The sequence below is a fragment of the Physeter macrocephalus genome, chromosome 16 (assembly GCF_002837175.3).
Source record: "Physeter macrocephalus isolate SW-GA chromosome 16, ASM283717v5, whole genome shotgun sequence".
NCBI classification, from domain to species: Eukaryota; Metazoa; Chordata; class Mammalia; order Artiodactyla; family Physeteridae; genus Physeter; species Physeter macrocephalus.
In genome coordinates this window covers 14,112,661-14,126,157 of record NC_041229.1, presented here as the reverse complement: position 1 = coordinate 14,126,157, position 13,497 = coordinate 14,112,661, and the positions used below count along the sequence as shown (strand labels likewise).

General features: G+C 42.1%; 1 protein-coding gene across 1 annotated transcript in view; it reads left to right on the top strand.

The window, feature by feature from the left end:
• UBE4A (ubiquitination factor E4A) overlaps positions 1-13,497 on the top strand; it is a 36,572-nt gene that overhangs the window by 18,273 nt on the left and 4,802 nt on the right. Inside the window, exons 11-18 of the mRNA XM_007124159.4 lie at positions 1,074-1,378; positions 2,559-2,691; positions 3,714-3,901; positions 5,745-5,845; positions 5,960-6,073; positions 8,091-8,265; positions 12,128-12,308; positions 12,754-12,901. Of these exons, the coding sequence (XP_007124221.1) occupies positions 1,074-1,378; positions 2,559-2,691; positions 3,714-3,901; positions 5,745-5,845; positions 5,960-6,073; positions 8,091-8,265; positions 12,128-12,308; positions 12,754-12,901 (1,345 nt within the window). The remainder of the gene's footprint in view (positions 1-1,073; positions 1,379-2,558; positions 2,692-3,713; positions 3,902-5,744; positions 5,846-5,959; positions 6,074-8,090; positions 8,266-12,127; positions 12,309-12,753; positions 12,902-13,497) is intronic.

The window sequence follows — 13,497 nt, the reverse complement described above, 5'->3', positions numbered from 1 at the left end:
GACAGCAATTTTTTAATGCCTTTTCGGGATACTTAAACTGACACAGCATTTTTCAAAACTCAGCAAATTTTTGGAAAAATGAAATTATATCTTTATTAGAGACATTTTCTATCCCTATCATTGACATTTTAAGTGAGACAATAGATAACAATTTAGCATGTGTTTAACCTGTTCAGCCACCTAGATTCAAACACAAAAATGAATGTCATCTAGTTTGCCAGTATTGGCTTGCTAACCCTAGACGTTATCCGCAAGGCCAAGAATGACTTTGGACTGTACATATGGACACAACTATCTATAACATTGAATTATGGGTCTTCCTTTCATTAGAGAACATTTGGCTGACCCTTTTTGAAGAATCATTTAATTTTATATTGAGCATCAGAGGGCTGGAAGCTGCTGTTAGGCTGCATCATAGGTGGCTACTGGTTGATATGTGGTCATTAGTAATCTAGACTCCTTTCTCACCAGCTTTAGTTCTCTACTAATCATGGAAAGACTGTCTATATAACCACATCCAGGTACAATCATTGCACTTGTGTGATGTCAAACTATCCTGCTGGGCTTCTTGTACTTTGCCTGATGGTTATATATTGTACATAATAAAAGCCCAATCTACACCCTGCTCAACCGAGCCATTCTATGGATGGTGCATTTCAGCCGAAGACAACTAATCTATGTAATTAGATTCAATTCTTGAATACTTGGTAACGTTTTCCCGGTGCTATGCCCCCACCTCTGTCCTGTCAATAACTTTTGTGATTGCCTTCTGTGTCATCACAACTGCAGCTCCCTACATCCTAGAAGGGAATAATAGAATAAATAAGTGAGGATTTGGTTTTCAAAAATGGTCTGTAAGGGAGGATGGGAGGGAGGTGCAAGAGGGAGGGGATATGGGGATATATGTATACGTATAGCTGATTCACTTTGCTATACAGCAGAAATTAACACAACATTGTAAAGCAATTATACTCCAATAAAGATGTTAAAATTTAAAAAAAAAAAAACTGTCTGTACTCAACTGTCCCTGTATGAGCTTCCTGACCCAGTCTTTTCTGCTTTCTTGGGGGCAGGTTGCATGATCAGATGGTAAAAATCAACCAAAATCTGCATCGGCTGCAGGTAGCCTGGCGGGATGCTCAGCAAAGTTCTAGCCCTGCTGCTGACAACCTCCGTGAGCAGTTTGAACGACTGATGACCATTTATCTTTCTACTAAGACTGCCATGACTGAGCCGCAAATGCTGCAAAACTGCCTAAATTTGCAGGTGTCCATGGCTGTTCTCCTAGTTCAACTGGCCATAGGCAATGAGGGCTCACAGCTGATAGAGCTAACTTTTCCTTTGCCAGATGGCTACAGTTCTTTGGCTTACGTGCCAGGTAAGCAGGCTGTCCCTTGGGAGCTTCCTATTTATAGCCATCTAAGTTTAACTGGGTCACGTTGGAAGTTTAATCCTCAAAATATCCTTCCTTAGTTATCATTCAGCTGTTTTTGGAGAAACAACTCAAACTTGTAGGTAATGTCTGTTGGTTGAAGCCTGGGGGAACTGATAGCTTGTTCCTCAGCATTGTGCCGCCACTGCTGTGCAGATAAGAGAATAGTCTTCAAAGGATGATGTGCAGTCAGGGTTTTCAGAGCTGTTAGTTTCTATCATTACTGTTGTTTGTCATTCAACTTATAAATTTATTTGTCTGACCCACCCCCCTGTGCTATTCTTTAGAAAAAAAAAAATCATCTCCTCTTGGTTAACCCAGAAGTGAGATTGTGTATGTATGTATGTTGGTGAGGGGTCGGCAGAAACTGTCCGTCAAAATCAGGTTACATGTTCTTGATCACTGTACTGGGCATCTATTGCTGAGTCACAGATTACCCCAAAACATAGCAACTTAACACAACAAACATTATCACACACAGTTTTCACGGCTCAGTGATCCAGGAGTAGCTTAGCTGCATGGTTCTGACTCTGGTCCTTCGTGAGGTTGCAGCCAGGCTGTCCACCAGTGCCGTGGGAATCTGAAGACTCGACCAGAGCTGGAGGATCTGCTTACAAGCCTAGTTGTGTGGTTGTTGGCAAACCTCAGATGCTTGCTGGCTTCTTTTCCAGGCCACACAGGACTCTCCTTAGTACTGCTAATGGTATGGCAGGTGGCTTCTCTCAGAGCAGGGAACCAAAATGGAAGCTGTAGGTTTTTATAACCTAATTATTGGAAATGACATGCCATCACTTCTATGTGCCCCATAGTGTGTCTTCTACCCTGGAATAGTGTAGGCGGAGATATACAAGGGCATAAATACTAGAAGGCAAGGACCAGTGGAGGACCCTGGAGAGTGAAGACCATAGTCATCTAATCATTTCTATTCAAGATTCTTTTTCATCTAAAGGGTTATTTTAATGCACAGTTAACCTTGAGTGTGGAAGTGTATGTCTATCAGTATACTTTCTTAAACTGCATTGGTGTGTTAACATTTTATGTCTCTACTATTCTGTTTACTTGGATAAAAATAAAAATTGAAAGAGTCAGATGTTTGGCTAATTCCAGTGAATATTTTCTTTCTCAGAATTTTTTGCAGATAACTTGGGTGATTTCCTCATTTTTCTCCGCCGCTTTGCCGATGACATCTTGGAGACATCAGCAGATTCCCTGGAACATGTCCTTCATTTTATCACCATTTTCACTGGAAGCATAGAAAGGTGAAGTGCTGAAAGCGTGGCTCTGTCACAGTTTAGAGCTGCAAAACATTCAGAAGACTTCTAAACCAAGAAATAAACAAGCCTGAATCATAAGGGGTTGCCTTCAGAAGTTGTGTTAACATTAATGAATCACCTGACTATCCTTATGGGTAGCCCAAAATCCCACACTTGAGAGGCATAATAAACAAAGGACTTTGCCCACAGAGAATTTGAACCTGCATATAAGGTACCTGATGGGAATTTCACTGCTAGTCCCTGGTTAAAATAGTTACCTTAATGCCAGAGACCTTGCCAGGTGCTAATGATCTTCTAATGTCTGATAACAAAGTTTGCTCTTAAAATTCTTTGTTGGATGAGCAGTAAACTTGGGTAAATGCTCTCTGATCTCAAGTCTTACCATTCATAGCTTCTAGTCCTCCTTCCCAAAGGAAGATGCTCGACCTGTAGAGTTGCTTCTCTGATTTTTTGGTGGTAGGCCAAAGGAAACGGTATGTACGTAAGTGAGAATTTGCTGCACAAAGAAAAGATCCACAATCCCCTGAGCCGTGTCAGTGAGACATAGGTAGAAGCCAGTCCTTCACTGAACTGAGCAGACCTAATGAAAAATCATAAGTCAACAAGGATTAGGCGCACATGGTATGCATTATAAGTAACATGCAATAATTATATCCTGGCCCTTAGCCTCAGAAAGCTTGGAAAGGCAAGTTTATCCCAGATGAAGCTGTCAGAGAATAGTAAATAGTCATGCATTGTTATAGAGAAGTAAACAGAATGGCGGAGCATTAAATAGAAACTTAAGTACTCACCCTCGTAATTGGTAAGCTGTGATCTTAAAGAGCTGAATGGTACACTCTGCATATCCCCCAGAAATTGACCGACTTAAAACTGCGGAGTCGTGTTTTCTCCTGTAACTCTCTGTACAGATGATATATGATGTTTTGACTCCTCATATGGAGAGAATAGTTACAAATTTGGGAGTTAAATTTTCTGCCTTCTCAGTTTGCTTTCTGCCCTATTCATAGGATGAAGAATCCCCACCTAAGGGCCAAACTCGCTGAGGTGTTGGAAGCAGTGATGCCCCACATGGATCAGACCCCAAATCCCTTGGTATCCAGTGTGTTCCACCGGAAACGTGTGTTCTGCAACTTTCCCTATGCATCCCACCTTGCAGAAGCTCTAATCAAGGTCTTTGTGGACATTGAGTTTACAGGTAAAGAAAGCAGTCTAGAACCGAGAAACTGATACATCGCTGATCAGTTTTTAAATGTCAGGAAAATATAAGCCATCATTTATTGAATACCTACCATGTGCTACCCTTGATGCTAAGTGCTTTTTTCACATTGTTTCCTTAATCTGTCACCATCTGGAAAGTTTTACTCTATTATCCCCATTTACCTATGAAGACATGGATGCTCAAAAAGATTAAATTATGTGTTTATGTCATACAACTAAGTGGTAGAATCAGGTCTCTCTCACCTTAAAAAAGAAAAACGCATACTGTTAACAACTTTACTATAATTTTTGATAGAATCATACTCAAATGAATTAGGCTGTCCAGTTAAAACCCCGGGTCTTTATTTTTCTCTGCCTCAAAATTACAGAATGGTGGATAATGAGACAGTGTGCTGACTGAGATATTCTTTTGTCTTATCCAGACGGTCTAACTCTCGTACAGTTTAATTGTTAGATTAAGAATAACAGCAGGCAACATTCCCTTTCTCTCATGCCCTTTTGAGCTGTAATCCTGAGATGCTATGTCTTGAGTAAACAGTACCCCCTCTCAACCAGTAAACAAGATATGCAAAGCAGTTACTTAAGACCCCTTTTAAAGGGGATGTCCTACCAGCCAGTGATAAATACAATTAACATTAAAGAGACATTTAACACTTTACTGTTTTTCCATATTTGAATTTTGACTTTGTTACTTGCTTACCTCTGAGACTTAGTTTCCTCATTTGTAAAAGAGGTTGAAGTGATGGTTGAGGCAGTGTATGTAAATCTTTATAATATATAAGAAGTTGCACAATAAATCATTGCAGTTATCTCATTATACAGCCACTACGACCCTTTGGTTGTAATATTAGAGGGTGTATTATAATTCCTGTTTTATTTTCTGAGGAAGTGGGAGTTGAGAAAGAGTAAGAGACTTGCATAAAGTGGAGCCAGAAGGAAAACCTAAGTCTCCTGACTCCAAATCCCATGCCCCTTCTTTATTATATGACCCAACCTGTAGAGCTCTGGTGATACCTCTGGCATGTCAAAAGCAGTATAAGCCTCAGATTTTTAGCTCCTGGCCTGATTTTTCAGAGTAATCAAGAACCAGTTGGGGGCTTCCCTGGTGGCGCAGTGGTTGAGAATCTGCCTGCCAATGCAGCGGACACGGGTTCGAGCCATGGTCTGGGAAGATCCCACATGCCGCGGAGTAACTGGGCCCGTGAGCCACAATTACTGAGCCTGCGCGTCTGGAGCCTGTGCTCCACAACAAGAGAGGCCGTGATAGTGAGAGGCCCGCACACCGCAATGAAGAGTGGCCCCCGCCTGCCACAACTAGAGAAAGCCCTCGCACAGAAATGAAGACCCAACACAGCCATAAATAAATAAATATTTAAAAAAAAAAAAAAAAAAAAAAAGAACCAGTTGGCCACACAGTTGGGATGTTAATCCATGAAGACTGTGGGAATTACTTTTAGTAGCCCATCCTGCACGTGGCTGGCCCTGCCACCATGGCCAGCTCAGAGGCCTCATTCAAAGTCTGATAAGTAGTCTACGTTTGGATATGGAAGCATTTGTTTCCCTTGGCTTTTATTTTGCAGCTCAGTCCTTGTCCTTTTCTGAGTACTGTATCGTTTATATGTCTCCCTCTTGTTCTGTCGGTAAGGAGATAAGCAAACACTTGATTATGATTCTAGGCCTTCATAAACTCCCACGGCAGGTCTTGCCGGTAGCCTTGACACACTCAGAATTTTTATAAAATGGCTACACATAAACATAAGCTCTTGCCTTTTCTCTAATAGCACCACCTCTGCTGATGTTTTGCTCTTACCTTACTCCAGGAGACCCCCATCAGTTTGAGCAGAAGTTTAATTACCGCCGCCCCATGTATCCCATCCTCAGGTACATGTGGGGAACAGATACCTATCGAGAGAGCATTAAGGTGAGAATGTTTTTGGTGAAACCAAAATTGAGTTATCTGAGTTTTGCTCCACATAATCCCCAATGGGTTGTGATTCAGTACTAAAATGTTTTTTTCTTGGGCTGGGACTTACAGGATTTGGCTGACTATGCCTCTAAGAATTTAGAAGCCATGAATCCCCCACTTTTCCTCCGCTTTCTTAACCTGCTAATGAACGATGCCATCTTCCTTTTGGATGAAGCCATACAGGTAAAAAAACAAACAAACAGATTTAATTGCCCTTATGCCATCATACATACTTTTTACCTCTTAGTCATAATAGAGCAATCCTTATGCTAGCAGTCCCCTAGTACCAGTCTTGGACACAAAAATTTGCAAGTAGTAATGTACCACCAACCTTGCCCTTGTAGAGTTTGATAGGTATTGTTCCATTAGAGACCAAGACCAAGGGCCTTATGAGCTAGGATGATATTTTGGCAGAGAGTGGAAAAGAAAGTGTGAAAGGCCAAACTAAGGTACACTGGCAGAACTAATCAGTCTAGCACTACAAAAAGAAATCAGAGGATCTTCATTCAGTTAGTGGCTTTCAACTTTCTTCCATCCCAAGACATCAGTAACAGTGACTGACCAAGGCAATGATTCTTAGCCCTCTTTCCTAAAAGATTCTGACTTTTTTTTTTTGTTTGTTTGTTTTTTTGCGGTACGCGGGCCTCTCACTGTCGTGGCCTCTCCCATTGCAGAGCACAGGCTCCAGACACGCAGGCTCAGCGGCCATAGGCTCACGGGCCCAGCCACTCCGCGGCATGGGGGATCTTCCTGGAAGGCTCACGGGCCCAGCCACTCCGCGGCATGTGGGATCTTCCTGGACCGGGGCACGAACCCGCGTCCCCTGCATCGGCAGGCGGACTCTCAACCACTGCGCCACCAGGGAAGCCCAAGATCCTGACTTTTATACCACTATTTGGAAAAAAAATCTCTGGTTTGGGTTATTTTTTCACATAAAAACTCCAAGTCATTAGTACTCTTCATCTGTCCACTGCCTCCCAAATCTTTAGCTATATCTGAAACAAGAGTTTTACAAAGTATACACCTGGGGGCCTCTCAGTTCCTTCAGCTTAACCCTCCCTTGTGGAGCTGCTTATTGCTCCTATAAAAACTTCCCTTAGGGCTTCCCTGTTGGCGCAGTGGTTGAGAGTCCGCCTGCCGATGCAGGGGACACGGGTTTGTGCCCCGGTCCGGGAAGATCCCACATGCCGCAGAGTGGCTGGGCCCGTGAGCCATGGCCGCTGAGCCTGTGCGTCCGGAGCCTGTGCTCTGCAGCAGGAGAGGCCACAACAGTGAGAGGCCCTGCGTACCGCAAAAAAAAAAAAAAAAAAACTTCCCTTATCTGCGACAGGTGTAAGATAGGGCAGTGACCCAAAGGGAGACAAAGCAGGTAAATCATGAGGGTAGCCTGTTGGATAGCCCACACACTCCTCGTATTGATTAGCAATCTCCCAGTAACTTGTATTTAATTTGTGAGAAAATGTTCCTGCTTTGTTCATAATCCCATACTTGAAGATTTTAGATCTGTTGCCTTAGAAAACAAGTCCTGTAATAAATAGACGTTTCTAAGCAAGACCTATGTGACAGAATGACACAGACAGTGTTTTCATGGGACTGTAAGTTTAACATGCTTGCTACAACAGCAAGAATGGTGAGAGGTAGGGGGTTTTAAATATTTATGGTTCTCCTTCCAGACATTTTGCATATTTGATAGAGCTTTGTTTTTTGATAAGCAGTTTTGGGGGGGGGGGTTCATCTTTCATCTTTTTTTTCCCTGTAGCCTGTTTGCTTTTACCAATATTTCATATACAATTTATCCTCGTTTCTATTTCATAGACTATATAATTTCCAGGGGAATTACCCATAAGTCTACCCAGGCTGAAACAATTTTTCCCACAATTTCTTTTTTATCTATTTTTGTCTTTTTTTTTTTTAAAGTCTGTGCCTTGCAGCATGCAGGATTCTTAGTTCCCCGACCAGGGATCGAACCCATGTCCCCTGCATTGGGAGCGTGGAGTCTTAGCCACTGGACCACCAGGGAAGTCACCCCACAATTTCTTTTTAAACTTCAGCCCTGTGCTGAGAAATAAAGCCTCATGTCTCTTAGGTAGTCCGTGGTTTTCCCAGCTTAGTGGACTAGATTTTAAATAGGACCTCTTAAATATCATCTTCCCTTCAATACACTTTGTTCTCTGATACCTTCCACCTCTGATTTCTGTAGTATTTGAGCAAGATAAAAATTCAACAAATTGAGAAGGACCGAGGTGAATGGGACAGTCTGACTCCAGAAGCCCGCCGAGAGAAGGAGGCTGGCCTACAGATGTTTGGACAGCTGGCACGTTTCCATAACATCATGTCCAATGAAACAATTGGTACCCTTGCCTTTCTGACATCAGGTAAGTATACAACACACTGCTTTCCCAAAACATGCAGTGGTTAAGATCTGCTTCATTTGAGGGATCAGGCCACTGAGACTCTGTTGACAGTATCCTCCTCCACAGTCTGAGAGGAAGTGAATCACTAGAGAAGCTTCAAAAAGAATGATGTTGTCCATTGTTGACATGGGAATGAGGAAATAATGGTCATCCTCACACAACTTCCAGAAAGCATAAGTTAGTATCATTTTTCTTGAGGACACAACTTAGCCATATCAATATATCTGGGGGTGTTTGTGTTACCTGAAGAAAATATTCTTCAACTCTGGTTAAATGTGGTAGATCAAACAGAGATATTTATCTCTACTCCCTCTAGAGCTGCACTGTCCAGTTCAGTAGTCACTCGCCACATGTGGCTCTCAAGCATTTAAACTTTGGCTAGTCGGAATTGAGATGTGATATAAGTAGAAAATACACACTGCAAGACTTTGTATTTAAAAACAAAGTAAAACCTTTCATTAATAATTTTTATATTGATTATATATGAAATGACAACCAAGGATCACCAGACATTTGAGGAAATCCTCTAATGTGAAACACAGATAATAGATGAAAACTCTTTAAAACGGGGTCCCCAACCCCCAGGCCGTGGAGCAGTATCGGTCCACAACCTATTAGGAACAGGGCCGCACAGCAGGAGGTGAGCGGCGGGCGAGTGAGCGAAGCTTCATCTGCCCCCCATTGTTCCCCATCACTCTCATTACCACCTGAACCATCACCCCACCCCCACCCCCGGTCCATGGAAAAATTGTCTTACACGAAACCGGTCCCTAGTGCCAAAAAGGTTGGGGACTGCTGCTTTAAAATATCTTTATAATCTCAGAGGTATGAGAGAAGATACAGCATACATAAAACAGAAACAAAGAGGCAATACAAGGGATTATGCAAAGAACAAGAAGGAGCTCTTGGATATTGAAAATATAACTTCAGAAATTTTGAGAAGTCAGTAGAAGAGTTAGAAGATAAATTCAAGGAACTCTTCCATGAAAGTAGAACAGAAAAAGAGATGGAAATTAGAAGAGAAAACAATAAAATAAAGGATCAATCTAGGAAGTGTCAAAAGAGAAAATGAAAGGACGTTATCAAAGAAATAATACCCCCCAAATTCCCCAAAACTAAGAGAGTCTAAATTAAAAGGAGCCACCAAGTACCCAGCACAGGGAATTTTTAAACCCCCACACTAATGTATATCATTGTGGCATTTCAGAAAATCAGGGTAAAGAGAGTATCCTAAAAGGTTCCAGAGAAAAATCAGGTTATGTACAATGGTTTAAACATGAAAACATCTTTGAATTTCACAGCATTGATGTTTGAAGCTGGAACACAGTCCTGATGGAAAATATCTTTTCAGCCTAGAATCTTATAGCCAACCAAACAATTTTACCCTGTTTGAGGGTAAAATGTAAGGACATCTTCAGACATGAAGGTATCAAATTTACTTCCGGTGTACCCTTTTTTGAGAAGCTACAAAAGGATGAATATACTCCATCAAAATGAAGGAGGAAAGTGGAATCCTGTAAGAGAGATGCAAAGGAAGTTCCCAGGCTGATGATAGAGGTAGCTTGTATGACCACCACACCATAGGCCTATAAAACAAGGAGTCCAGATTGGAGTGATGAATGGAAGCTTCCAGAAAGAACATCTCCAAAAACTATTTTTGAGAGTTTTACATTTCTGGTGGAGAGTTTAGAAAGATTTAATGATAGGTACTCTGAAAATAAGCGGGGGGAAAAAAAGTATTAAAAAGTACATATATTGGGACTTTCCTGGAGGCACAGTGGTTAATAATCCGCCTGCCAATACAGGGGACACGGGTTCAAGCCCTGGTCAGGGAAGATCCCACATGCTGTGGAGCAGCTAAGCCCATGCGCCACAACTACTAAGCCTGCGCTCTAGAGCCCGCGAGCCACTACTGAGCTCGCGTGCCACAACTACTGAAGCCTGCACACCTAGAGCCCATGCTCCCCAGCAAGAGAAGCCACTGCAATAAGAAGCCTGTGCATCACAACGAAGAGTAGCCCCTGCTTGCTGCAACTAGAGAAAGCCCGTGTGCAGCAACAAAGACCCTTGCAGCCAAAAATAGTAATAAATAAAAAAATTTCTTTAATTAAAAAATACATTATTTTAAAAATAAATAAAAATAAAGTACATATTACTTTATATATATAATCATCAGAATACTATGTGGCTCTGCTGTATATGATATTTACATAATCTTAATGACAAAGTCTAAATTATTTCACCAAAGATTTGTTTATATATTAGGGGAATTTGTATTTGGGGAAGAGGGATAGCAATGAGAGCTAAACTCTCATCAGTAGTAGAGTCAACAGATAATGACTAAAATTGAAAAATTAAGAGCCAGCAGTACTAAGCAAGCCTTATACTACTTGGCTTGTTGCACTTGGTATTTATTTATTTATTTATTCATTCATTCATTCATTCATTCATGCCATGACCTAGCAGTTCCTTACAAATTTGTTATAGGAAGTAATGTCTACAAGATAGGTACACAGTGAAATTCATCAATTAGTGAAATGCTTATAATAGGAAAAAATTGAAAACAATAGTAATGTCCAGCAATAAAGATAGAGTAAATAAATAACTCATGGTGCAGTCACACATTGGAAAACTATGTGGCCATTAAAAAGGGTATGAATCGTCACTATCCTATAGAACTTTATGTGATGGAAATGTTCTGTAAATCTGGACTGTCCAATACTATAGATACTAGCCACATGTGGCCATTGAACACTTGAAATGTGGCTAGTGTATCTGAAAAACTGAATTTTTAATTTAATTTTAATTAATTTAAATAGTCACATGTGGCCAGTGGCTACCATGTTGGACAGCACAAGAACCTATATTTACTGAAATGGTAAGGTATTTACAATATCATTAATGAAAAAAGTAAGTTACAGAATATGTACAATATGATAACATTTTGTTTTATAAGCATAATATGTATGTAAATATGGACAGAAAAACTAGAAGCATATATTAACAAAATGTTAACAGTGTTTACATCTGAGTAGTAGTTTTTATATTTTGTTTGCTTTTCCTTGTCTAATATTTTCTAATATTACTGCAATGAAAATGTTTTGTTTTGTTTTTTGCGGTACGCAGGCCTCTCACTGTTGTGGCCTCTCCCGTTGCGGGGCACAGGCTCTGGACGCACAGGCTTAGCAGCCATGGCTCACGGGCCTAGATGCTCCGCGGCATGTGGGATCTTCCCGGACCGGGGCACGAACCCGTGTCCCCTGCATCGGCAGGCGGACTCTCAACCACTGTGTCACCAGGGAAGCCCAAAAATGTATTTTAAAAAATAACAGTCCCGGGCTTCCCTGGTGGCTCAGTGGTTAAGAATCCGCCTGCCGATGCAGGGGACACGGGTTCAAGCCCTGGTCCGGGAAGTTCCCACACGCCGCGGAGCAATGAAGCCCGTGCGCCACAACTACTGAGCCTGCGCTCTAGAGCCCAAAAGCCACAACTACTGAGTCCTCGTGCCCCAACTACTGAAGCCCACGCGCCTAGAGCCCGTGCTCTGCAACAAGAGAAGCCACCACAGTGAGAATCCCACGCACCGCAACCAAGAGTAGCCCCCGCTCACCGCAACTGGAGAAAGCACGCGTGCAGCAAGGAAGACCCAACGCAGCCAAAAATAAATAAATACAATAAATTAATTAATTTTTTTAAAAAATTAATTAAATTAAATTTTAAAAAAAATAGCAGTCCCCAGAGGTCTCCAAGTAAAACTCTAAGACATTGTAAGTTGAAGATTGCTAATGGATTGAGTTTTCACAGACTTTGGCTTTTTTTCCAGAGATCAAATCCCTCTTTGTGCATCCTTTCCTGGCTGAGCGCATCATCTCCATGCTGAACTACTTCCTGCAGCACCTGGTTGGCCCCAAGATGGGGGCCTTAAAAGTCAAGGACTTCAGTGAATTTGACTTCAAACCCCAGCAGCTCGTTTCAGATATCTGCACCATCTACCTAAATCTTGGGTACCTGAGATTTAATTGGGCAGGCCAGAGGCCTTGCTCATGTTTTAACTGGGGGTTTTGACAATGCAATGACTAGCTGGTAATTATGTGGAAATAGAAAGGAAATGGTTTGTTTCTAGTTGGCTGATGAAGGAATCTTCTATAGTTTTAAATAATGAGATTTTGTACGACCTGTGGGACGTTATTTGGAATTTCCAACATTCTGCCTTGATCTGTGCAAAGATAAACTTTACTGATTGTTGCATTGTTTGGAAAAGCAGTATATTTTTAAGGTCATGAGATACTTGATAAGACTTCCTTCCTAAAAATTAGAAGAAATCATTCTATATCAAAAGAACATTCATGGTATATAAGTGATGGGGAACTTTGTTCCTCAACCCATCCATTATTGCCCTCTTTGACCTATCCTCTGATGCTCAGTTTCTTTCTGATGCTGACCTTCTAGGGATGAGGAGAATTTCTGTGCCACCGTGCCCAAGGATGGACGTTCCTATTCCCCAACTCTCTTTGCACAGACAGTCCGAGTCCTGAAGAAAATAAATAAGCCTGGGAATATGATTGTGGCTTTCAGCAACTTAGCAGAGAGAATCAAGGTAAGGAGGAGAATAATTTGCTTATTAACATGTTCAATAAAAATCATGTCAGGGGCTTCCCTGGTGGCGCAGTGGTTGCGCGTCCGCCTGCCGATGCAGGGGAACCGGGTTCGCGCCCCGGTCCGGGAGGATCCCACATGCCGCGGAGCGGCTGGGCCCGTGAGCCATGGCCGCTGGGCCTGCGCGTCCGGAGCCTGTGCTCCGCAACGGGAGAGGCCGCAGCAGAGGGAGGCCCGCATACCACAAAAAAAAAAAAAAAAAAAAAAAAAATCATGTCAACTCAGCCATTCTGCTTTTTTACCCAATTTGAGGGGGGAAAAGAGTATTGCGTTGAGAAAATATAAGTAGCTGATTCTTCCTGATTAGTCAGTAGCTAAAACTACCATATTCTTTAATAGTACTACTCTTTTCAGTATGAGGGTGAGAACAGAAAAATAATTTAAGAAGCTTCTACTAAAAGAAAAGAGGGCTTCCCTGGTGGCGCAGTGGTTGCACGTCCGCCTGCCGATGCAGGGGAACCGGGTTTGCGCCCCGGTCTGGGAGGATTCCCACATGCCGCGGAGCGGCTGGGCCCGTGAGCCATGGCCGCTGGGCCT